General features: G+C 35.8%; 1 protein-coding gene across 2 annotated transcripts; it reads right to left on the bottom strand.

Annotated features, from left to right (window-relative positions):
* Positions 1-1398: 1398 nt before the first annotated feature.
* On the bottom strand, positions 1399-24683 carry LOC125658586 (uncharacterized). 2 transcript variants are annotated; one of them, XM_056149253.1, is made up of 15 exons: positions 24539-24683; positions 17477-17585; positions 17214-17371; positions 10453-10600; positions 10194-10348; positions 8352-8487; positions 6890-6985; positions 6680-6807; positions 5909-5991; positions 5721-5793; positions 4956-5027; positions 4507-4605; positions 4222-4383; positions 1858-1953; positions 1399-1675 (listed from the first exon to the last, which is right to left on the bottom strand). In XM_056149253.1, exons 2-15 carry the CDS (start codon positions 17556-17558, stop codon positions 1616-1618), a joined length of 1548 nt encoding a protein of 515 aa, XP_056005228.1. In that variant the 5' UTR covers positions 17559-17585; positions 24539-24683; the 3' UTR covers positions 1399-1615. The 2 variants fall into 2 exon arrangements, with proteins under 2 accessions (XP_056005228.1, XP_048745828.2); XM_048889871.2 differs by lacking the exon at positions 24539-24683 and adding an exon at positions 19832-19990.
* Between the last annotated feature and the right edge of the window lie 1966 nt (positions 24684-26649).

Genomic DNA, 26649 nt, shown 5'->3' on the forward strand with positions numbered 1-26649 from the left:
GTGACAACTTTCGGCGGAGGTAGCGTTATGTTCTGGGATTGCGATTAAGACAATATTTCGCTCCCAGTGAGTCAAAATACCTCAGGTAAAATGTCATCTAAGATATCCGTAAGTGTCAATATTTTGTTTTATGTGTATGGATCAAGAAGTTTGGAGAGCAGAACAAATACCATGCACATCACCACTACAGACTTTAATCTGGAGGACGAAGACAAAGTTTTTAGCAGAGGTTTGTCCAACTCTCTGTTTTGTATTCCTTTTATAGACGTTATGAGACTGATCACTGTCGATTATCTTCACTTTTTGAAGATTAGTCATTAATATTAGAGCACCTTGAATTAAATTTGCGCTATATTAGTTGTAAAATTCCAATATTCAATTATCAGAGGTAAAACTCAATGAAAATACTTATGGAAAGGTGAAGATAACGAACAGTCATCACTTTCATAATTCCTATCAACAATAAAGATTTGAGAGTAAGGCACACATTGACCCCTGGGCACATCGTTATCTTAACCTTTCACTCTTGCATATGAAAGGTGAAGATAACGAACAGTGATCAATCTAATAACTCTTATAAGGAATACAAAATAGAAGGTAGTATAAACACAGGCCCCTGGACACACCAGAGGTGGTATACGATGCCTAAGAAGAGTAAACATGAACTGTCGACCGTCTGACTAGCGTCCGGCGACAATTCAGTTGTTAATGTATGCTAAATCAACGAGCGTTGCATACCTTCAGCTTAATATGGGTTCCCAAAATGAATACTTTATATTTACTCCAAATATACAAGGATATATGATTTCAACTTCTCCATCGTCAACTTTCCAAATTTCTGTACCAGGTAGTGATATTCCATTATCACCTCCATATGATATTTAGATCTCTCAATTGATTCGCTACGCAAGAGCTTGTTCTGCGTATGGTCAGCTTTAAATCAAGGAAGGCTACTGACAAACAAGTTGATGGTGCAGGGATTTCAAGAGTCTTGTTTTAAGTCAGTATTTCGCAAATTATATGGTCGTTATAACGATCTAGTTTGCCAATACAACCTATCACTCGGTCCAATGCTGTCTGACGTGTTTCATACCAATTGTTAGGCCGTTCTTAACACACTGATTTGACTACAGGTAACTCCGTTTACCTGATTAAGAAAGAGGCTCACGGTTGCTATGACTGGTGGACAGGGGATGCTTACTCCTCCTAGGCAGCTGATCCCAGCTCTGGTATGTCCAGGGGTCGATGTTTGCCCAACTCTCTATTTTATATTGCTTATAGGAGTTATGAGATTGATCACTGTTCGTTACCTTCACGTTTCATGACTAAAGTCACACACTTACATTACCAATATGGAGTAAATCTAGATGAATCTAATTGTAAGAATCAACTGCAAAAATATACTATTATTTTACTTTCTTCATTTGTTTCAATACAACATTTTCTTATGATTTTTGACACCCAATTTTGAAGATCTTTCAAATTGTATTGATGTCATACAAGCAAGATCAATAAAAAATATCTTTACAACATCCCAATGATTAGTTTCAAACGATAATTTGTAAAGATTGTAAAATCACGGTTTTCTTCGTTGCAATTTTAAGTTCTGAGCAATCTAATTCAATTTCTTTGGAAACTGCTGCTGGAGGTAATATTCTGTTGATTTTCTTCCTTGCTGTAAAAGCAAATATTCAGTATCATGGTAGAATCTCTCTCCTTTGAAGGACTCTCAAAACGTAGAAAAATTTCGGAAGCAAGATATTCAACAAACACGGTATAAGGATAAAATTAAAAAAGGGACTATCAGCAACGGAAGTTAATTTTCCCCTTCTGATAGCCTAGTTTTTACCATCTCACCTCAACTAGAAATTCCTTATCTTGGTCCTGCAGATCAAAGTCTGTGGTGGTGATGTAGGCGGTACTTATTCCTACTGTTCTCTCAATATCTTGATCCTGAAAAAAAAATGAAGAAAATCTCAAGGAATTTTAAATGTCATAGTTACTGAGGTATTCGCAAGGTTTGCAAAAATGACTTTGATTAAACCAGGTTTAGCAATACAACTTTTCAAAAGTAAAATCAGAAATATGCATTCACTTTCTATACTCTATTATGAAGTTCATGTAGTGTCGTAAATGGGCGACATTCTTCAATTTAGAGTAGATGGGAACGATCATTTATATATTAAAATTCATTGCACCTAGACAATTCACCATTTGTTTTCACTACATCGTGTTTTAAGAAATGTGGGAAAATAAATTTTGGGCAATCTACTCCTTTGATGTATTTCAGATAAAAAGTTATTAATGACCAGATCCCTATGAATTGCATGCATAGTAGAATGAGGGAAATAATCCTCTCTTGAGCAGCAGAAGGAAATCACAACGAAGACACATTAAATATAATGCTTACTTACTATATCTACAATGTCCATTTTAATCAGTTTTATCATTAGATGACCTTGAATTTTATAGGTGAAGGTCATTGCTGAACATGAATATTCTTTGTCATAATTTTGTTAAATTCACGAATTGTAAGAAATTATGCGTAAATCAAAAGTAAACAAAATTCACGGTATAAATCAATGGGATGTAGTTAGCCTGGACAAGGATCTTCGTAAAAGGATACGTTTTTCAGACAAAATACCTTTATTCCAAACACACAAATTCATGTAGCCTTTTATTATTATGGACTTGAAATTGGTTACAAGCAATATTGCAAGTAAATCACATGCAGAGAAAGGACATTTTGTAGTTTCTATAACCTGTCATTATTATACGAAAATCAAATATGAAAATAACACAATGTCAAAATAGAGTATGAAAGGTGAAGATAACGAACAGTGATCAATCTGTAACCGGATTATTTGTTTAAGACTTCTACCAACAAAGTCTTGACTGAAGACTTATACTAACAAAGTCTTATTACCCAGACTCTTACCAACAAATTCTTACTTATACTCAACTTGCGTTGTTTTCAGAGTTTATTTCTAACACAAACTCAGCAACATTCAGATACGATGCCAGGTTCTCTTCTGCTTTTGACAAATTTACAAACGTATATATATATTAAATGGGTACGTGATCAGCATAATTCACACTGCTGCGCTGTAAGAAACGCAGCCGCTGTAGTGTACATTGTTGGTAACAAAACTGTCCAAACTGCCAATCATCTATGGGTGATGCAGGTACTGGAATAACAGTATTGCGAGTTTTACTCATAAAGGTCGTACAAAACATGATGACCTTTATGTATTTGTTTGCAATGTAGGCATACATAATTTCATCAGCTAAAATGTCTAAATATGATCAGTGCGATTCCACAGGCCTGCATCACGCACATACATTGTAAATTTGATAATATCATCGGTAACTAAGGCTAATGATGTCGATAAAGATAATGCAAGACTAATATAAGCGATAATACAATCAATTCTTCAGGTGATCTGGTTACAAATCTCATAACTCCTATAAGCAATACAAAATGGATAGTAGGGCAAACAAGGAGCCCTGGACACACCAGAGGTGGGATCAGGTGCCTAGGAAGAGTAAGCATCCCCTGTCGACCGGTCACACCCACTGTGAGCCCTATATTTTGATTAGGTAAACGGAGTTATCCGTAGTCAAAATCAGTGTGCCAAGAACGGCCTAACAATCAGTGGGAAACACGTCAAACAGCATTTCACCCAATGATAAGTTGTATTGACGAACTAGATTGTTATAACGACCATAGAATTTGCGAAATGCTGACTTCAATCGAGACTGTTGAATCCCCTGTACCATCAACTTGTTTGTTAGTAGCTTACCTCGATTGAAAAACTGACCATACGCAGAACAAGCTCTTGTGTATCAAATCAGTTGTGAGATATAACCACCATATGCAGGTTATAATGGATTATTGCTACATAAATATGGGAAGTTGGCGATGGAGAAGCTGAAATCATCCCGTTTGTCATACAGTTAAGTTGTGAGTTTGCCGGTAATGTTTACTTTCAATAAAATAACTAAGTATGAAGCAGAAGTGGACGACTCTGTGGTGTCTTTTATTTCGAGCTCACAGGGATAAATCGAATCGACATATGAATGAAAGTTATTATTGTTAATAGACAAAACGTCGTCGATATATCTAAATGTCGAATTCTATTCTATGAAAACTTCAGCCGTCATCTGTCCTGTTCTGGTAAATAAATATTTTGGATAGATAGACGTACAAATAAAACAAACCTGTTGGAAGATCCTTCCAATGTTTGTGAGTAGTAGACTCTGAAATGTCTGCCCAAAAGATATAACACCGGTTATTTCTCGCCGACTGTACCCCATATACCATTCACGTACACTGCGGCCAGTCTTTCTTCTTATGAACTTCAATATATCTCGAGCCAATATCTAAATCAAGTGTTCATGAATAAATAAACCAATATATTGATATATGTACCATGTCTCCTTATTGGAGAGGGAAAACATTGAATCTAGTGGTGGTCAACTACACAGATATACAGTGTACCTTACCGAATCGTTCTCCGTTTTCCCAAAGGCTTCCAACACTGTTTTAGCATTTCGAGGTACATTTCCAAAAATGATTTTGTACTGTTCATCTGTCAATGTTTCCTGGACAAATAAAGAAAACATATTTATGAATATTCACTTGCGTTTTTTTTTACAGTGAAAGGTAACGATCGCGAACAGTGATCAATCTCACAACTCCTAAGAGCAATATAAAATAGAGAGTTGGGCAAACACAGACCCCTGGATATACCAGAGGTGGGATCAGTAAAACTTATTTGAACTATTGTTTATCATTGGTACACGTATTAAAAAACAAACTTTTGATTATATCGTCAGCGAAATGAGAAAGCTTAGCTAATCAGTAGGCGGATGAATATTATCTAGAATTAATACAAATTCAGTGTTTAAAAGAAATTTCCTCTGTTGTACCCTTATGCTCGTTAAACACATACGTCATCACAGGTTGCTTCCAGCTCATCCCTGGTGAGTACTCTGTCCAAATTTGCATTGTGTCTCTTTAAAACCTTTTTAAAACAAATCATGCTTTTCATCAGTTTTGTCTTCATATTTCTCTCCCTAACAAGCATAACAAAATATTTCAATTCTGAGTTAAATCTATAATGATATATATTTGTACTGTATACTGCAATTTTTTCTAGCGTTCTATTTTTGAAGCAATACATATAGTGCAAGTAACGAAACCACCTCTCAATGTAAAACTTATACGGTACCAATTTAGATGCACCAGATGCGCATTTCGACAAATAATGTCTCTTCAGTAATGCTCAACCGAAATGTTTGAAATCCAAAATAATTATGAAGTGTTAGAGCTAAATATAGCCAAAAACAGCGTGCCAAAAAAGTGGAGCCAAATTCGTCCAAGGATAAGAGCTATGCATGAGGGAGATAATCCTTAATTTTGAAATGAATTTTTAAATTTTATAACAGCAATTAAATACACATCCGTATTTTCAAGCTAGTAACGAAGTACTCAATGCGTTTGGGCAAGAATAACACGAAGGTAAATTTTCTTGATATTACATATCCTTTCTTGGTACACAGATTTGCTTCCTGGGCTCAAAATCGCTTTTCACCAGCATTCGTTCACAGGTCTTTTCTATGATTAGTTTTAAGACATTTAAAGTGTTATGTAGAGACAGAGAACTGCAAAACTCCACCAGAAAAATTGAGAAATTCACTAATCAACTGATACATACCTCTAGAAAAACGTCAATAGCATCCAGAATCTTACTACCCGCATTGTAATTTTTTCTATTCTCCATTCTACTCCTACAAAATAACATCCAAATAGTTAATGCCATCTGAATGCTTTTAAATAGTATTGAGATGGACCATAGTTTCATATTCTTGATGAAGTGTGAGAAAACCTTAAATAGATATTCACCTTGCTAATTTGGTTCCCGGGAGTTCGTTGGGAGGTGGGAGCTCATGCACTGGTTTAAATATTTCGGACTCCTCATCGCTGTACTATAATCACCGTGACAAATATCAATAAATGTACACATCATTCAAATGGTTACAATATTGTTCTTGATAGTCTAAATTGACTTCTGGATTATGTAGGAATTTATTTATATATTTCCAATCATATACGCCGTACTCGACAGTGTTACGTCAATGATTAAACCATCAAAGTGAAAAATGATACTTTATGAAATGATTCTTTATGTATGGTAAATTTCGCCCCTTTTTATCTATTTTCCTGTTCGCCATTTTTCTAAATGGTTGATCTTTGAAACTTAGCGAATATAAATTCATTCATTACCTTATAGTAGCTAGAAACAATTTTGATGGAATTCAAATGTGTGTGAAATCATTTTCCAAGACGAAAATAACACGCGAAAATCTTCCTGTATACCAAAGGAGCACAATTCATGCCCATGGGAATTCCACCACACTGTTGTATACATTACTTTCATGACATTTCCATACATGCAATACTTGTATTATATCGATGTTTATGATTTAGTGTGTTCCTATAGCCAATATACAGATTACATTTGATGAACCAGACCTTCAAGCAACTACAAAAACCTTATACCAGCATTTTCTGATAAGTGAACTTCGTCATTTAAACTTTAAAAATAATTTTCTTAAGAATCCAATAGATACAGAATGAGAAATAGTTGCCCTATTGTATTTATACAAAACAAACCACAATGAAACCAAGTGTCCTGTTGTCTCCCGTTGGTGTAAATCTATCTTGTAGAATGGTCTTCAGTTCTCTGATTCTCGGTAACTTGAGAAAAAACGAATGTTCTTGGGACATTGAGAGAAACCAGCCTAAAATCATTAAAGACAGAATGGGTATACAGTATAAGAGTTTTCTTATATTGGATTTTACCAAGATTGTCTTTTTCCGTACCATCAAAACAGTGTATAGGATAATTGCAGGTCACTCCACCATCTACGTAGTAATCCAATTTCCCATCATTGTCTACTGTCTGTGTTTGAAATAAACCTGAAAATAACCAAATAATACAAACCGTATCTTGTTAGGTATGAGGTATAGGGCTCACGGCGGGTTCGACCGGTCGACAGGGGATGCTTACTCCTCCTAGGCACCTGATCCTACCTCTGGTATATCCAGGGGTCCGTGTTAACCCAACTCTCTATTTTGTATGGCTTTTAGGAGTTATGAGATTGATCACTGTTCGTTATCTTCACCTTTCATTATACATGCACTATATTGTTTACCGATTTATTTTATATGTAATACACGTAGTGGATATTTCTATGTGCTGATGGAAACAAGGGTGAGATTTGATAAGCTCTACATGTGTGATGAAATTCAATGAACCTTAACACAGGTTCCACAAGAGCATGTGGACCTCAGACTTTTATGGTAAATTTGTAATATATAGTAAACGTATACATTGACAATATGTTTGATGCAATAACGGAACCATCGGAACTTTGTGATCGTACTATTTGAATTTCAGATGTACAGGAATTAGATAAAAAGGGCGAGATATCGAACAGTGATCAATATCTTATATCCTATACAGAGTATCAAATCAAATACAGAACAATTACGAACCCCTTAAAACACCAAAGGTGTGATAAGGTGCTTAAGAGGAGTAAGAACACCGTGCAGAACGCTCACACATATCACGAACCCTTTGTATTGATGAGTTGGTAAACGAAGTAATCTGAAGTCAAAACAGTATATATAAAGTATATACATGTATAAAGAACGGCCTAACAATTGGTATGAAACATGCAAGAAAATGTTCAACCCAACGTCGACAGACTGTGTTTGCAAATAAGATCATTATAACGACCATAGAATGGTCCATAGTCATAAACAATGCCTTGATCTTGAAATTGATGATACTCAGAAAATGTTCTAGCGTATCGAATCAGACATAAACACCATATGCAGGTGATAATGGAATATATACTTACTAGGCATTGGCCAAATCTGCTTCTAAGTATCATAGCTTCTTTATATACATAGTCTCCCTATGATGATAAACTTACCAAATAAATCCAGAATGAGATAAGATTGAAAATGCTGCATAGTTAGAAAATATGGGTCTCTAAATTCTAAGAGTCTTGGATGCAAACTTTTTAAGGGAAGAATGAAGTATATAAACCATGGAGGTAATTTTGCACATATTACAGCATGTAAAACTTATACGGTACCAATTTTGATGCACCAGATGCTCATTTCGACAAATAATATCTCTTCAATTATGATCAAGCCGAAGTGATGGACATCCGAAATAACAATAAAATCCAGATGCATGCTACTATTGTTTGTTATATCCTTAATCATATAAACGAATCAGACATTCATTCCTTTAATGAAAGGAGAACCATACCTGGAATGGACATAGACATCTGCACAGCCTTTCTGATGGAAAGATCGGGTGTTGTTTTAGGGTGGCAGTATTCTTCTAACTGGGAATTCAGACTCGTGATGATCACACACAGTTCTTTTCCAGTCGTGTCGTACAGCTGCAAATTATTTTTAATATTTCATACATATTGTTGCAAACTGTGGCTGTATGATCACTAAAACCATTGATTTTCATGACTATTTCAATCGTTTATTCACCAATCAGTCACGACAACATATTCATATATCTTAATGGCTGCATCCACAGGTACAACATGTATCGCTTACTTACAAACAATAACAAAGAATGAACAGATCACTCTTTTAGAAACAAGTCAAGTACTAAGCTATATATCAAATGAAATGTGTTGTATCAATTAACCAAACCAGGTCTACTTTTTGGTCAGCTGTGACCCTGACCTGTGGATTTTAGTATACTTTTGGAGAAATTCATTTCCTTCCGCATCAGGATTATACAGTGTAACAGCCTAGGATAGTGTGCCCGTTCATTAACAACAGAGGCTATATTTGCATATTCTATATCGATAAACATATTTTAATGAATATTATGTCTGTTTATTCCATTTGGCAATCCTCGGATTATTCCGCTACAACCAATGCAATGATCTCATAGTTTTTTTTAACCGAAACGTTTTGGGAGCTCCCTGGTTGGTTGATATATGAACATGAATATTCATTAAGTCGAGGGCTTTATCAATCATACAACAACGGATATACCATGTTTTATACATGACAACAAAAATCACAATGCAATTTGGTTGATGACTATTCTAAAAGAAATTCCACTTAAACTACAGAATGATTTATCAACTCAGATAAATAGTTAGACCTGCCTCTGTCTCACTCTGCTTGTCTATTTGTGTATTATAAATCGTTGAGAATTTCCCCCTTTTCAATTAGGATCCACAGAGTCAATTTCAGCCAAGCTTATCACTTATACATTAGTAACGCAAATTTTAAAGAAAAACAACAATCTTCTTGCAGGGAGGAACTTAATAAGAGATATTGAATAAAGAATCGTGTAATTGCAAAGTCTCTAGACCAACTAGATAAAAAAAAAACTCACAAATTAACCATCAGTATCCTAATATGATGAAAAATTGAAGGTCATTCAAATCATGCTCCCTGGAGCACATTATACTAACCCAAAGTTTTGCATAAGAATATATAAGAAATAATCTTGATTCTTCTGATTAAGACGTTAGAGGTCTGCATTTCTTAAACTAGCATGGGTAGCATGTACCCTATTATATTCAATCAAAGTCCCACTAGTTTGGGGCCATGGTACATGAAAGGATTTTGGAATTCTTCGTTTAATTCATATAATATTTATGCAATATAACAGACATGCAGATATCCACAATTGAACACAAATTTGATGAGATTGGGAAACGAGTTAAAAAAGCAAACTTTACATGACATTGATTACCAAAGGAGGCAGACAGCATTCTGAATTTGTAGAATGCATCGGGCCTAGTATCGACGACTACTTATGCATCATTGGCATATGAATTAGAAACTCTGGTTATAAAGGGCAAACTATTGATGTAAAACCTCATATTTGGTGTATCAGCAATACCCTTTCTTGCATAAGAATTATCATGTATGAAGATTCGAGAAATATGGTAGCAGCAGATGAGCCGAGCAAAATTAAAGAAACCCCAATTTTATAGCAATATTTGAGACGTGAATTTTATGGGGTTTTTTTATAGAGAAATTGGATAGTTTAAAAAGCATTTAAGAGGGGAAAACATTCATAGTATATGTATACATGGTATATACGAATGTTCATATACAAATATACCTCTCGAAAAGTTAAATCCTTCTTTCCTTTTCCCGCTTTCTCCTCAATTGCCTTTCCCAGCCAAACCAAAAAATTACTGGTTTCAAAAAATCCAAAGTAATTCAGCAAATTGTAGATTAATGTCGGGTATTTGTAAACTTGCCATGCTTTAAAATCTGAAAAATATTTTTAATGTATGATATAACACTTGGATCAAAATTGACAATTTATCATTACGAATTTGTTTTTGTTAAAATGAACTTGCAGAAGGAGGATTTACTTATTAAGAGATCATAGAAATTGGTTCCCAGGAGTTCCTTTAGTTCAGAGGAAGAGTATCCTAGTGCTAGAAATGTAGCACAAATGGCGCCAGCACTAGCTCCAGCAAATCGTTTGACATTTTTAATCATCTTGTATTTCTCTAGTACCTAAAATAAAAACAGTTAATACATTAATTAAACAGGAATATAATGCTATCAAATATTTGACTTATAAATAAACTTTGGATGCTAACAGCAAATTCATATGTCATTGTTTTAATCAGTTTGAGTAAATAACATATCCGATCAAAATTTGCAGAGCCTCTAAAACATTCATTAATGAGCATCGCATGACCCATGATGTTTCATTTTAAAATATTATATACCCAAAAGGAAAAAGGAAAAGAAACATATGTTATGACTAAATGAAGAAAACTTCAAGCATGTCTCAAAGTTTGAAATATGAAATCGCATTGCAACTAATTGGAGAAAGGAGAAATACGTTTAGTTTGTACGTACGAGATACTAATCGTATGTACAAGGTACCAGCTCGTATACAGTACGACTGCACAGTTAGTAATCCTACATATACTCCAGATATCATTTCAAAAGATGAAATTCTTCAAAATCATGCTTCAGTTTTAAACACATTTGATATTCCAGTCAATGGAACAAATGAATGAGTCACCGTAGCTATCATGGATTCCTAAACTTCACAAAATCCTTACACAGATACACTGCTGGACCCATTTAATGTTTTACCAAGCCCCTATATTTGCTTCTTACGAAAATATCAATTGCTGTGAAGGAGAAATTTCCAACGTTTTGTGCCACAACATATAGAAGAAGGGGTGTAAATAAAATGTGAATTCCCAAATCAACAGCATCAAAATGTACTACATTTCAAAAATTACACAACACTTCCTCACGATAAATTAAAGATCAGGCTTATTTTTCACATAATAAACAGCTGCTTCTTCAATATACTAGTATATTCATTATCACCTGCATATGGTGTTTATATATCTCAACTGATTCGATATGCAAGAGCTTGTTCTGGGTATAGTCAGTTTTTAAATCGAGGTAAGCTACTGACAAACAAGTTGATGGTACAGGGATTTCAACAGTCTCGATTGATGTCAGCATTTCGCAAATTCTATGGTCGTTATAACGATCTAGTTCGTCAATACAACCTCGCATTGGGTCAAATGCTGTCTGACGTGTTTCATACCGATTGTTAAGCCGTTCTTGGCACACTGATTTGACTGCGGATAACTCCGTTTACCTGATCAGGATATGGGGCTCACGGCGGGTGTGACCGGTCAACAGGGGATGCTTACTCCTCCTAGGCACCTGATCCCACCTCTGGTGTGTCCAGGGGTCCGTGTTTGCCCAACTATCTATTTTGTATTGCTTGTAGGAGTTATGAGATTGATCACTGTTCGTTATTTTCACCTTGCATCTTGTGTTTAGTCATCCAAATCTACTTTGTTGAACATCACTCTAATTCTACGCAAAAGAACCCTGATGTCAATTTTATCGTTGACAATACGTACGATTGGTGATCACGTGTTGGATTTTCATGGACATTAGTTGTGCTCCTTTGTTAGTTGACCTGTGTTTATATCCTCATGAGGCAGAATTCATTCAAACCCTTCTACACGAAAGGAAAAAATATCTTGCTGTGGCCTTCAACTCGACATTTAGATATATCAATTACGTTTTATCTATTATCAACATTTTCATTCATATGTCGATTTGATATGATGTATCCCAGTAAACTCGAAATAAAAGACACCATCAAGTCTTCCCTACCTGTTTCATATCTGGGTATTCATTGCAACATATATGCCAACCGCAAAGTAATAACACAAACAACGAGATGACTTCAGCATTTCGATCGCCAATTTCTCATACTGATGTAATTCCGTTATCACCTGCATATGGTGTTGATATTTCTCAACACCTATGTGAGAGCATGTTCTCCATATGGTCAATTTCTAAATCAAAGCATGCTATTGGCTAATACGTTGATGTTACTGGGGTTTCAGTAGTCTCATTTAAAGTCAGGATTTCGCAAATGATATGGTTGTCATAATGATGAGAGGTGAAGATAACTAACAGTGATCAATCTCATTGTAATCTGATCTCATTTCCAAATACATGCTAATACTGCACCAAACGTTGCCTGACATCTTTCATTCCGATTGTTAGGCCGTTGTTCTTTACATACTGATTTTAACTACGGTTACTCTGTTTACCAGATAAAGATATAGGGTTCACGGTTCACGGGATCAGTTCCTCGGAGGAGTAAGCATCATCTGTTGACCGGTTAAACCCGCCGTGAGCCCTATATCTTGATCAGATAAACGGAGTAATTCGTAGTCAAAATCAGTGTGCCAAGAACGTCCTAACAATAGGTATAAAACACGTCAGATAGTATCTAATCCATAGATAGGTTATATCGGCAAACTAGATCGTTATAACGACCAGGAATTTGCGAAATGCTGACTTTAAACAAGACTGTTGAAATCCCTGTAACATCAACTTGTGTGTCAGTAGTTTGCCTCGATTTAAAGGGGAAGGCAACCCAAAAGATTTTTACATGATGAATGACAGCTAGATTAATTATATCATAAAAGATTATCATACTATGTTGTTGATATACGGCCTAGATAAGCTTCGGCACTAATTTAAGAACGTTAAAAATTGAAATTCCCGCCATCTCTAGAGGCTGCAATGATGTGGAACTCTTTTGTATGTAAAACTTATACAGTACCAACTTTGATGCACCAGATGCGCATTCGACAAATAATGTCTCTTCAGTGATGCTCAACCGAAATCTTTAAAATCCGAAATAACAATGAAGTTTTCAAGCTATTAAAGGGAAAAAACAGTGTGCCAAAAAAAAAGGTGGAGTCAAATTCTACTAAGGATAAGATCTATGCATGAGGGAAATAATCCTTAATTTTGAAATGAATTTCTAAATTTTATATGTAACAATTAAATATACATCCGTATTTTCAAACTAGTAACGAAGTCACTGGGCTGTAGAGACCCCCGGAGACTAACAGTCCACCAGCAGACGCCTCGACCCAGGGGTCATAATGTAAAACTTATACGGTACCAATTTTGTTGCACCAGATGCGCATTTCGACAAATACTGTCTCTTCTGTGATGCTCAACCGAAATGTTTCAAATCCGAAATAACTAGGAAGTTTTAGAGCTATTATAGGGAAAAAACAGTGTGCCAAAAACAAAAGTGGAGTCAAATTCGACTAAGGATAAGAGCTATTCGTGAGGGATATAATCCTTAATTTTGAAATGAATTTCTAAATTTTATATGTAGCAATTAAATATACATCCGTATTTTCAAACTAGTAACGAAGTACTTAGCTACTGGGCTGTAGAGACCCTCGGGGACTAACAGTCCACCAGCAGAGGCCTCGACCCAGGGGTCATAATGTAAAACTTATACGGTACCAATTTTGATGCACCAGATGCGCATTTCGACAAATACTGTCTCTTCAGTGATGCTCAACCGAAATCTTTGAAATCCGAAATAACAATGACGTTTTAGAGCTATAATTATAGGAAAAAAACAGTGTGCCAAAAAAAGTGGAGTCAAATTCGACTATGTATAAGAGCTATGCGTGAGGGAGATAATCCTTAATTTTGAAATGAATTTCTAACTTTTATAACAGCAATTAAATATACATCCGTATTTTCAAACTAGTAACGAAGTACTTAGCTACCGGGCTGTAGAGACCCTCGGGGACTAACAGTCCACCAGCAGAGGCCTCGACCCAGGGGTCATAATGTAAAACTTATACGGTACCAATTTTGATGCACCAGATGTGCATTTCGACAAATAATGTCTCTTCAGTGATGCTCAACTGAAATCTTTGAAATCCGAAATAACAATGACGTTTTAGAGCTATTATAGGGAAAACCAGTGTGCCAAAATAAAAATGGAGTCAAATTCAACTAAGGATAAGAGATATGCGTGAGGGAGATAATCCTTAATTTTGAAATGAATTTAAGACTACAAAAATCAATAATTCTGACGTCACAACGTCTGTTCCGGTTTTGATGAGATTTTAAGATCATCAAAAATGTGCATATGGTAGATTTTAGATTTTACGAATAAAGAGGATGATGCCTTTCTGTCAAACTATTGATTGCATTAATACGAAGGGAAGAAATGAAAAAAAGAGTCATTTTCGAAATTCCTGACCCAACCAAGTCATCTGAAAAGAAAAGACTATGTAAACTGTGGATCCATCATTTGCGTAATAACAAGTTGAGGTCGAAACATTTGTATGTAGAAATGTGTACCGTCTGCCTGATCTGTGATTTGACTGAACGTCTTCTTTTCTCAATTTCTTCTTGTCAAAGAACGGGCTCAAATATATACGGTTAACAACTTAACAGTTCGTGACTTGTCTTATTTACAGTGCTGCTGATGAAATAAACCGGAACTGATGGTGTAACGTCATAAATTAAACTTCAATGGCAGCTCTCTTAGCGGAGGGTAATTCAAAATATATAATAGATAAATATTAATTTAATCGTTAAGAAAGGATCGTTGTCATTAAAGACAATAATTTCCGATATCAGAAAGTAACACTTTATTCATAAAAGCAACAATGTGGATAGGGTTGCCTTTCTCTTTAACAAAAGTACCGCAAACAGTACATAATACGCTTGTGAAAATGGTTACAGAGGGTGTTTTTCACAAGCCATGATTTGTAGAGATTTGTTTCAGTTAGTATCAGACTGGAACATACTTTATTAGCATAATATGAATAAAGGGTATTAGCTTAAAACTGTGACAGGAAGTAGACAGACCAAGAGTTCTATGTGTAAAATATTTTCCCAAATTTGACGAAATTCAAGAACCTCTCACCATTGAAAACGTCAAAGAAAGTAAAAAATTGTTGAGAATCAAATCCTTACACTATGCACATCCTTAAAGATATTTACAAATACCATACCTTCTACACTTGGAGAGGAATTATAAGGACATACCACGTCCTTTGTTTAATATAACATGTCCTTAAAATAGACTAAGTTCAACAGCCTACAATTTTCTTAAAACTAAAAAACAATCAAACTCCTTGACACATGCACATCTTTCATACCCATACAATTACTCTGCAAAGTAAGAAGGTTCTCACTTGAAAACTGTGGAAGGAAAAATAAATGACAATTTATGTACTCTCTATGCAGTATTTCCTAAAGACTGACTAAATTTAACAACCTGTAATTTCTTTTTAAAAATTGAAGAAAATCAGAATCCTTGCCACACACACACACATCTTCCATACCCATGCAAATACTCGGAGAAATAACAAGACCCTTACTTGAAAAACAGACAAACTTTGTACTCTCTAAGCAATAATTTCTCAAAACACACAAAGTTCAAGAACCTGTCATTTTCTACAAAATTGAAGAAAATCATGCACACCTTCAATACACACTCTGTAAAATAAGAATGTCCTTACTTGGAAAACATTTGAAGGAGTTCACCGAACAAATCATGTACTCTCTTTATAATATTTCCTCAAACGGACTAAGTTCAACAACCGGCATTTTTCTTAAAACATATGCACGTCTTCAATATTCATACAAACACTCTGTAAAACAAGATTGTCCTCACTTGAAAATTGTGGGTGGACAAATTATGTACCCTCCATACAGCAATAATTTTCAAATAGAGGGGCACAGACCATGCAAGAGAGGTCAAAATTGCAATATGATCTAAAATAGCAAGTGTCAACTTGATATGTGACAGAGAAATGAAACTACAAACAGAAAATCCCGAGCAGACGGGTGGACGGACATCGCTGTAACATAATTCGTCCTGTCTGAAGACGAACGTATAAAAACTGATCATACGCAGAATAATTTCATATAATACATATAACAGGATTAGACAGCAGGCATTATATAATACTTTTCTGAGCCTTTGTTTACCCATGAATGGAATCACTATAAGCATTAGTCTCAGATTACCATGACAGCTATAAAATCAGCTAGGGGGAGGAGTATGTTGGGCGTTATCTTTAAAAAACCTCCTATATCGGTAAAATCTCAATTTAAACTCATCATGAGCTTTATGAATAGGTGTTCCGATTCATAAATACTCGTGTTTCACAGCATCATATTTCAATTTAGCACTACACTACAAATGCAAAGATTTCTTTTTACATCAAGCCCGAGAGGACTTTAACACAGTCGAGCACCGCGCAATTTTCACGAAGCACAAAATTGTGTTACTTCTACTTTGCATAAACCTTGAAACATAAAGTTTAACGACACTAAATGTTCATTAAACTTGGAGCATACAGTTTAATGACATTTGAATTTTTATTAAGTTTGCTATTTGACTTCGAATTATTGGTGATTGTGTCTGTAAGATTAATTGTGCATTAAATTCCAGGGATATTTGCAATTTCAAGTATAATAAACATTTAATCAAATGTTATTTTATCAAACGCCATTTTTTCATGCAGTGTTACAAGCCTTCTGACCCAGTAAATAAATTTCAACATCATCGAATTTGAAAAAAGCACACACCGCCTGTTCGTGCCTAAATCCTTAGAGTGTTTGTTGTTGTACGTCCCTTCGAGAATGTTTCAGTCATATTGATAACGTTACAATCTAGACCGCTCCGTGGCGTAATGTATTGTTTGCTGGAATAGTTAGTTTTACCTAAATAGCCCCACAACATGCCAGCCTTTTGACTCCACCTCCTCTAAAAACCATCTAATTTTACCTCAATAGCCCCACAATATGCCAATCCTTTGACTCCACCTCCTCTAAAAACCAGGTTTTCGAATTTCTCTTCCATTGGAAATGTTTCTAAGGTTAAGGAACGAGATGAATATCTTATACTAATTGGTGCCATCTGTCCTTGCATGTTTGATGCATTTCCTGGCAATAAACATAACAAAAGATTGTAAAATCATCATTAAACTATACACGAAGACAGTAACAATTAACCAATAACTTTATCAAATTAATTAAAATAAAACTTACCTGAATCGATGCTGACGTAAGGAATTGGTTCCTTGGCTTCATCTGTACCGTCTGACGAGGAGGATGAAAATGTGTTACCCATGATGGCTTATAGAATGTGAATATCAATCTGCAACGATGGGAATATAGTCATGCATTAATTTCAATAAAATATCTAAGCATGAAGCAGATGTGGAGGAGTCCGTGGTGTCTTTTATCTCGAGTTCACAGGGATATATCCAATTGATATATGAAAGAAAATTTGTAAAAATATTTAACAAATGCATGAGCCAATGAGAAATTTGCGGTAAATTATGCTCTAAAGGTGCCATCTTCATTCAGGGAGCCTAGAGAGAGTAAAAAGCCAAGAGACAGTAATCTATGCAAATATATTCTAAACGAACCCCAAACCAATGTACTAGGACCCATCAACCACAATTTAAAATTGGAGCGGCAATTTTGTAGTCCAATGTAAGCTGGAGATTCAAATTCAAAATATATGCAATCACAGGTGGTACTTCAAACACATGGAGAGCACAGCTGGTACTTCGAACATATTAAAAGTACAGGTGGTGATTCAAACACAGGATAAACACAGGTGGTGCTTCAAACACAACAAAAACACATCTACTTCACATAAAAAATATGGAAGCACAGGTGGTGCTTTAAACACAATAAAAGTACAGGTGGTGGTTAAAAGACAATGAAAACGCAGGTGGTGCTTCAAACACGTAATGTATGGAAGCACAAATGGTACTTCAAATTGAAAATCCATGGAAAACAGAGATCGTGATTATACATATGTCAGATATAAAAGCATAAGTGGCAAGTTGTTATTTACCTTCATTATGACCCTGGTTCATGTAAAATTAAGAATTTTCTGGTGAGTTCAATTGCCCTTAAAGGCCTCTTTGACACCTTCTCAATCTCAACTATGTTGTTCTCCATCATTTCATCAGTTTTGTTTTATTCTTTCATCCCATATTCAATCATTTGAGAGGTCTGAAAAGTGGCACGACCCTCGGGAGACCTCAGGTGATACCCCTACAGCCCCGTACCGAGGGCGAAAAATGATAGTCCTAGGGGTCCCCTAAAGCTACATGTACCTTGCCTGCATACTTTTTGCGGACTCTTCAAAGATTAGGTTATTATTAACCATCATTATGACCTATGATTAGGAACTTTCAGTTGAGCTCAATTGTTGTTAAAGGTACATGGTACCGTTTTTAAGGGTTCTGCATATTTCTGTAATTTACCAACAATCATTAAATTTTGATTTGCCTTTTCAGTGGGCCCTGGATTTATAGATTTCATAAGGCTATTTTCTGTCATTTCTAGTAAGGTAAGTTTATTCCCAAAGGTGTGAATGCAAGGATGAGAGTTGTCTTGTATGTTTATTTATGTTTTAAAAAGCTATGAAAATAAAAAAAATAAAAAATTGAAAAAAATCAAACACACACATATATAATATTAGTAAGAAAAGCTTCTTCGCTGTTGAAATATTACTAACGTGGCCTAGCTGTTTCGGGAAGATTTTTACCCGATAGCCATGTATCATGCATGTAAAATTTGTGTCCCATTCCTTGCCCTACCCAACCCAAGGTCCATGATTTGGAGAAAAATAAACTTGAGTCCACACAACCTGGGAACGTTTATATACTAATATGATTTAGTGTGGTCTTGTGACTCTTAAATACTTTTTATCCCTGATTTAGCCCCGCCCTAGTCAAATATTGATCTGCACCACAATGGAATGCTTGACTAATAATGACCATTGGTTTTTAAGAACATTTCGAAAAATATATTCCCATGTAAACTTTTTGATTCTCCCAGGGCCATGATTTAAACAAACTTGATTCTGCACTATCTGAGGATAATTGCATACCAATCAGGACCCTGTTGTTCTTTGGAAGAAGACCCCCAAGTATTCCTATGTAAGACTTTGAGTTCCTATTGTTACCAAACTAACTCCGGGGAATGGATTTGAAGAAACTTGAATCTGTAATACCTGCGGGAGATGACTAATCAATGGCCCTGTTGTTCTAGAGAAAAATATTTTCCCCTGTATATCATATAGCCACTAAACTTTCGTTTCCCTATTGTGGCCCTGTGTTATGCAATAGAAATTATTTGATATCAAATTTATGAGGCGTCGATGCAAGAATACTTTAGACGATATATGGCCTCAACCGTGCGCATTTTTTCCTGCGCCATAAATTCCAGGTTTTCATAAGGGTGGATCTGTAACGTTCTGATCTGCCCAAATATTTTTCCAGATAGCTACAGTTCTGCAGCTAGCTACATGTAATTTACCTAGCTGCAGATCTGTAGCTCTCTTGAGAAAATATTACTAAAATATATAGTGAAAATATTTACCGGCATCGAGCAGATGATCCCCCGCACCTGAAGAAAATTGCAAGTGATCGAGGCCTCGGCACGAAAGGAAGGGCAGCAACTGTACTGTCACCGAGTGGAACTTCTAAAACGGCCGTGAGACATTCAACATCCGTGATCATATTGAATATTGTTTGCAGAAAGACAAACTTCCGAGCAGGCGTACAGTCATTACCACAATAGCCGCCATTTCCGTTAAAAATGCGACACCGGCAAAACTATCTAGTGATGAATTTCATTTTTAATAAAATTTGATCTTTATCCACTGAAGAGTCCAAACAAGGAGTTGTAGAGACAAGGTAGGAAACCCCTTGGTCTATCATTTGCCGTCCTCATTTGTAGCTGTAGGGGTACCACCTGGGGAACGGGCATGCCCATATGAGTGTAAAATTCTCGAGCAGGACGTTAAACAATATACAACCGACCAATCTCCTGAGGATGGAGTCACTTTTCAGATCTTTGTAATTATCAAATATGGAGTCATTAATGAATATCACTGATGAGGAGATAGAAAACAATGTAAACAAACCCACATAACCCTGGAAAGGGGTCACAACGCCGTTAAAGAGAAGTTGTGCTCACCTGAAAGTTCCTAATTTTACATCAAATAGGGTTGTACCATATGCAGGTTGATAATATCTTAATCTTTAAAGAGTCCATCAAAAGAGGAAGGAGGCAAGGTAGGGGATCCTTAGGACTATCATTTCATGTCCTAAGATTGGGGCTGTAAGGATATTATATGGGGCCTCCATAGGGTTTGGAAACTCTTGAAATCTCTATAACTATTAGATATGAAATGATAAAATGAAATTAATCTTTTCAAGAGACTTACCACAAGGAAGACTAACATGTTACTGTGGATTTACAGCAAGTGTGAACGAGACATATCGGCAAGTACATGACGTGCTTCAGATAGTTCATTTGGAAAGTCCCCGAGTGATTTTAAAGAGCGCTTTTGATAGGTCGGTTAAATTATAGGTAGGTGGTCCCAAGTATTTGGCATTATATTATCTCGAGCCTAACAAGTGTAAGTTTCACTATTTGATTTCAGTGTAAGTTGCACCGTACGTAGCGTGAGATTCAATATCGGTTTTGATTTGACAACGGAGATTTGAAATTACGTTAATAAAATGTCTTGTAAAGTTTATCTTATATATACTAGATATCTACATGTATAAAAGTGATGGGATATCTTATAAATAAAAAAAATATATTAAGATGTCTTATAAAAGATACAAGATATCTCGTATACTTTAGAAGATATAACTTTTATCAGATACCTGATAAATTTTATCTTTTAAACAGGAATAACCGTGTTATACTTATAATCCATCGCAGTATCAATAGCTATGGGAGGGGGAATACAGGGTGAAAAAGGCGAGCTCCGATATGTAAAGAAAAGGCAGGATAGCAATATCCCAGAATTCAAATAGTGCTGAATATTGAAAAGAAAAAAAAAATGACGGGATCGATAATGCTGCGGGAAAAGGCAGGATCCGCAGTTGCCTCTATATCCCAATAAAAATTGAAAGGTTACTTCCTTAAATTCCTGTAGATACTTGTCAGTTTTAAGTGATCAGAAATTTCAGTACATGTTTCTATAGGCGATTTTGTCCGTTTAAGAACAATGCTTTTGTTTTGTTGTCTCTTTCACATTCGCAGTTTCCATATCGTTATTTTAAAATGAATCTCTCGGAGGATATTTTCGAAATCTTGCAAAGCATTGGAAAAGATCGATGTCGGAAAAATTTCTAAATTCAAATAGTTAGGGGGAAGAGGGGGTAAAAACTCGTTAGTTTCTGTCATCCGACATCGATTACACGTTAGTGGGGAAAAAAGACAACTGACTTTAAAACCACATAATAATACATTTTAATAAATGTTTAATAGTTTCAATGTACACTTTCATTTGTTTTACTTGTTAATCGATTAGTTTCAACATACTTCATATTTAGTTTTGTATTGGGGGGGGGGGGGGGGGGGGGTCTTGGTGAGAACTATGCGAACTCAGTTTTCTCTAACATTGAACATTTGATCTCGCCCCTAAAATACTTTGTCAGATTAAGTAATAAGATCAATAGATATTCTACTTCGAGAAAACATTTATTTTCAACACATGGCATGCTTTGATGTCTTTTACTGTTATATATACCCACATTTTCGTAAGAAATCGAAAGTAACAATCGCTAGATACTGTTAATTGAATGAACAACGGCAAGTTCTGTGAATTCTAGCAAAAACTAAATTCCCCAAACCATCCCTCTCCTGTTCATGTAACACATTATTAAAGAAATTCAGCATTTCGTTAGCATTAGACGCGCTTTCTATAACGTCATAATGAACCACAGCAAAGGTTTATTGTTAATGTTGCGATACTGGCGTACCTTTGAACCTATATCACTGGTCCACCCCTAACTGTATGTCCATATAGGAGTTTGAAATTTTATCAATATATATATATATATATATATATATATATATATATATATATATATATATAAAGTCTCTTTTTCGGAAGTAAAATACAGAAAAAACTCTAAACACTTTGTTGAAATATTTCGACCGTGTTACCGGTCTCCTTCACGAAAACACGACTGAAAAAGACCGGCAACACGGTCGAAATATTTCAACAAAGTGTTTAGAGTTCTCTCTCTCTCTCTCTCTCTCTCTCTCTCTCTCTCTATATATATATATATATATATATAACTGACTCGGCCTAAATTGCAATAAAATCAGTAGCAAAGAAGTTTTCAACACTTCGTTCGTGTTCAGACCACAGGGGCTCGTCACGAATTGGCCCTCTCTATTCTATATTTACATTTATATAGAATAGACGATGTCAAATTTTAAAAAGACAGGTATTTCGTGACGAGTCCCTGTGTTCAGACGAAATATGCTTCTCTTGGATTTTCTTTGCAGTTTCTTGAAAGTAATTTCCCTAAAAATTTCTCGCAGCTCTACAAATTAAAGACACCTATGGTACATTGTCAGGGGTACAAATATTTCTTCTTAATAGATTTTGTCTGATTTCTCTATTAATATACACTTGATTTCTTTTTAATTTCATACTCGATAAACAAAAGTACATCCGGTGAGAGCTTCGTTGGCGACATTTTCGGAGCAAGAGTTCCCATGATTGACAATTTTATAACGTGGCCTTTACGACGCCTAATTTCTTACTGATTTTACCATAAAATAAACCCTCGGCATGTAATTTTAAAATCAACGTCATTGTTTTAGTTGATATTGGTTTTCCCTTTTCGCAGTCTCTTCCATCGTGCTAAAAGATTATGTAATGACACGCTAGTGTAAAGACACGTGTGACCATCTAAAATTATTTTTATTCCCGCCCCTTTAAATATTGGTCCAATCGCAGTGATTGTTCTTTCCTTCATGCGTCATCATTGACAGATTTGTTTTGAAACCAACTATCCGAGACCTCGAATGAACTTGAGAAGCTGAGTCGTTCACACTTACTGTAAATTCACAGTAAACCGTAAGACGGTCATACTGCATATACATAGAAGGGGTCTCATTGTCCCGTAATGGCAATCTAGCTCACCTGAAAGTTCTTAATTGTACTTTTCATACAGTGATAATGAAGATTAATAATAAGCGAGGTCAACTGCAAATTCTTTCCCACCTATCCATATGCTTGTCTGCCTACCTACTTATTTACATGTTTGGATGGATGGATAGACAGATGTATTGGAATGTATTTTTAAGTTTCCTGAATTTTGTTTAATATGATCGATAAGCACCACTTGTACCAAAAACACCGACAATATTTTTGAACAAAGAAAAAGTTCAAACTGTCTGCACATTGATACTAGTATTTCTTTCATTTGGAAAGAAAAGCGCTCTGCAATATTGCTTTTTCCGAACTCAGGTCATATCATACATGCCTGGTTAAATCAAGACAAGTCCGTTATTTTTATTTTTCCGTCGATTGCATATTAAGCAACACCATTTGTTATTAGATACTCTAGGGTCCATGAAATTGTGAAGGGGGCCACTTTCCCGCTAAACAAGTAGGGGTTTCACCTCCAGAGATGATAAAAATAAACATTCGGGTTTTTTTCTTAAAAGATATCCAACTACGTAACCCTCCCTCTTGATCCGCCACTGATATTGTCTCTGTATATTGGTTAATGAGGTGGAAAATTTAGTTGTATATATGTGTATTGCATAGAAATTAAAATTAGCCTGAATAATTAATACATGATAGCCATATTTGCTTCGTGACCTTGATGTCGTGTGTTCATGCCCCGTGTGTGTGCGCTAAGGCGACCTATACCAGGCCTATTGATTGCTTCACCAAAAGCTCGGTATTTAAGAAGTCTGTAGGATCTGACCTACAAACGGATGACCTGTTTTGCTGCAGGCTTTGATTCGTTAAAGAACCCCCATTGCCACGTATGTCTAATATATGTGCACTAAAAAAATTTAAACGGATAGTTCCATGAATTGTATTGGGATCACCTCCTACATGTAAGACACAATCCAAATCTGATATTGAATAACATACGGTACAACCGATGCACTTGTTCACAACTTTTCTTTTTTCAAAAATATAGGATTTCTCGTGCTTTAATCAAACTACAGGAAAATCGCATTCATTCATATGAATCGGCTAACATCGTAAAATTCGAATATGATGTTGTTTTATTTTAGGAGCAGTGCACTTACCTGTCTTGTCGATGCCTCGTGTTTATTCTCTTGTCACTGTAATTAGGTAGACGAATTGGCCAGACATTAATTTAAATGTCAGTCCTGCAAAGCGTTACACAACATGCATTCGTTGCACAGCCAATGAAAACTCGTTCAAATCTTTTGTATAATTCAAATAAAGGTAGGGACAATATAAACCTGTTTTAAATTGAAGTCGGACAGATATAAGAGTTCTCTTCATGGGATAGCTTGTGGTGCAAGTAGTTTCTGCGAAAAAGCAAAATCAATTTTTTATCTGTAATTTGTGTATACAATACAAAAACCGTGACAACCATTGAGGCGAGTGAGGAATTTCCCCCACTTACAACTTAGGGATAATGAAACTTTGGAGAGGAAATCTTCTCTAATTGTATGATGAAGAAGAGCACACCAGGTTTCAATGTGTCCGTGTCAATTTCCAGTAACACGTCAAGGAGTTCTGATTTCCAGAGAATACAGAATAGACACGTTTTATGGGGGGTTGGGGTTGGGGGGGTTGTACCACCTATGAGTATAGTTTTAAAACAAATAAATTTCATTTCGTTTTAGAAATAAGCGAGAGGAGATGAACTACGAAGCTTTATTACAAAGTAGGCCAGCGTGAAGCGTTTCTGTTCATACCCTCATGTACTTTCAAAAATGAAATTTATTTCCTTTATTCATTTTTTTTCATATTTACCAGTACATTCTACTTTTACTTCTCTCGGAGAATTCCCTGCCATTTAAATAGTCGTACTATATTTATCAAGATTCATACGCATATCGTTCACCAATCTCTCACCAGAGGGCGCATTACGCTGCGCTACAACACTAGTGGAGCGTAGCGGGAACGATAACTCTGGGTAGAGATTGATCGTTCACGTTCATGAGGAAATCGCTATCATTTCAAATGGTAAAGATATTGAAGGCAAATACATTGGGAATCGTATCGATATCAAAGGGAAAAAACATTGGAAATATAATTGAAATGACAGCCATTACCTCATGAATGTGGAGAATGTGCGTATGAATCTTGATTACAGTATGACTATTTTAACGACTGTGAATATTCTGAATTTACAAAATAAATTTCGTTTTTGAAAAACATGAGGGTGGGTTACTTATGATTAAAACCCGGTCTTCAGTCACAATTTTTATTCGATAAAAAAGAATATATAAAAACTTTACGAAACTTGGCATCAGCTCTTCTGTGATAGAGGTACGTTCAGTGTTTTATTGAACGCTTGGGTGGGTACAAGAAGTATACATGTATTATGTAAATAAGGATAAAAGTAATGAAAGTGTAAATTTTGTCTATATCAGCCGTTGGTATACATTAAACTGACCATATTAAGAATAATATTTGATTGAATTCGACTATGGCGTGTAAAACGTTGCTATTGTAGCGGTCAGCTGGGTTCGATCGCCGGTGGCCAGTTATCTTAGTTGGTAGAGCACCTGACTAGAAATTCAGGGGGCCCGGGTTCGAATCCGGTTTGGTCCGTTGCATTTTCTCCCTTCCTGTTACATTTGGTGCCGTAGACCAGCCCCTGGAACTGACAGGTGAAAATGCCTGCCAGGGGATAAAGATCCTGGGTTGATGTCTTCAGGTGTGAAGACATTGAAGGAGGGAGGAATGTAGTGGTCAGCCGGGTTCGATCGCCGGTGGCCAGTTAGCTCAGTTGGTAGAGCACCTGACTAGAGATTCAGGGGCCCCGGGTTCAAATCCCGGTCTGATCCGTTGCATTTTCTCCCTCCCTGTTACAGTATATTCGATAATCTTATGATGTATGTTCAGTATCTTGTGATGTATGTTCAACATCTTGTGGTGTATGTTCAACATCTTGTGATGTATATTCAATATCTTGTGATGTATATTCTATATCTTGTGATGTATATTCGATAATCTTGTGATGTATGTTCAATATCTTGTGATGTATATTTGATAATCTTGTGATGTATGTTCAATATCTTGTGATGTAAATTCAATAATTATGTGATACATATTCTATATATTGTGATGTATGTTCGATAATCCAGGGCTTGAAGCTAGCTTTTTACGTCACCAGTCCAACCGGACTGATGGGGTATAATATCAACCAGTCCGCAGA

The sequence above is a fragment of the Ostrea edulis genome, chromosome 9, assembly GCF_947568905.1.
Source record: "Ostrea edulis chromosome 9, xbOstEdul1.1, whole genome shotgun sequence".
NCBI lineage: Eukaryota > Metazoa > Mollusca > Bivalvia > Ostreida > Ostreidae > Ostrea > Ostrea edulis.

Excerpts from the sequence above, each read along its gene's own strand:
- LOC125658586 (XM_056149253.1), bottom strand. The coding sequence starts at position 17,558 with ATGGGTAACACATTTTCATCCTCCTCGTCAGACGGTACAGATGAAGCC. Across the intron at positions 10,601-17,213 it reads CATATTGTGGGGCTATTGAG|GTACTAGAGAAATACAAGAT; the intron begins GTAAAATTAGAT and ends TTTTTATTTTAG. Across the intron at positions 5,794-5,908 it reads CCGGGAACCAAATTAGCAAG|GAGTAGAATGGAGAATAGAA; the intron begins GTGAATATCTAT and ends GTTATTTTGTAG.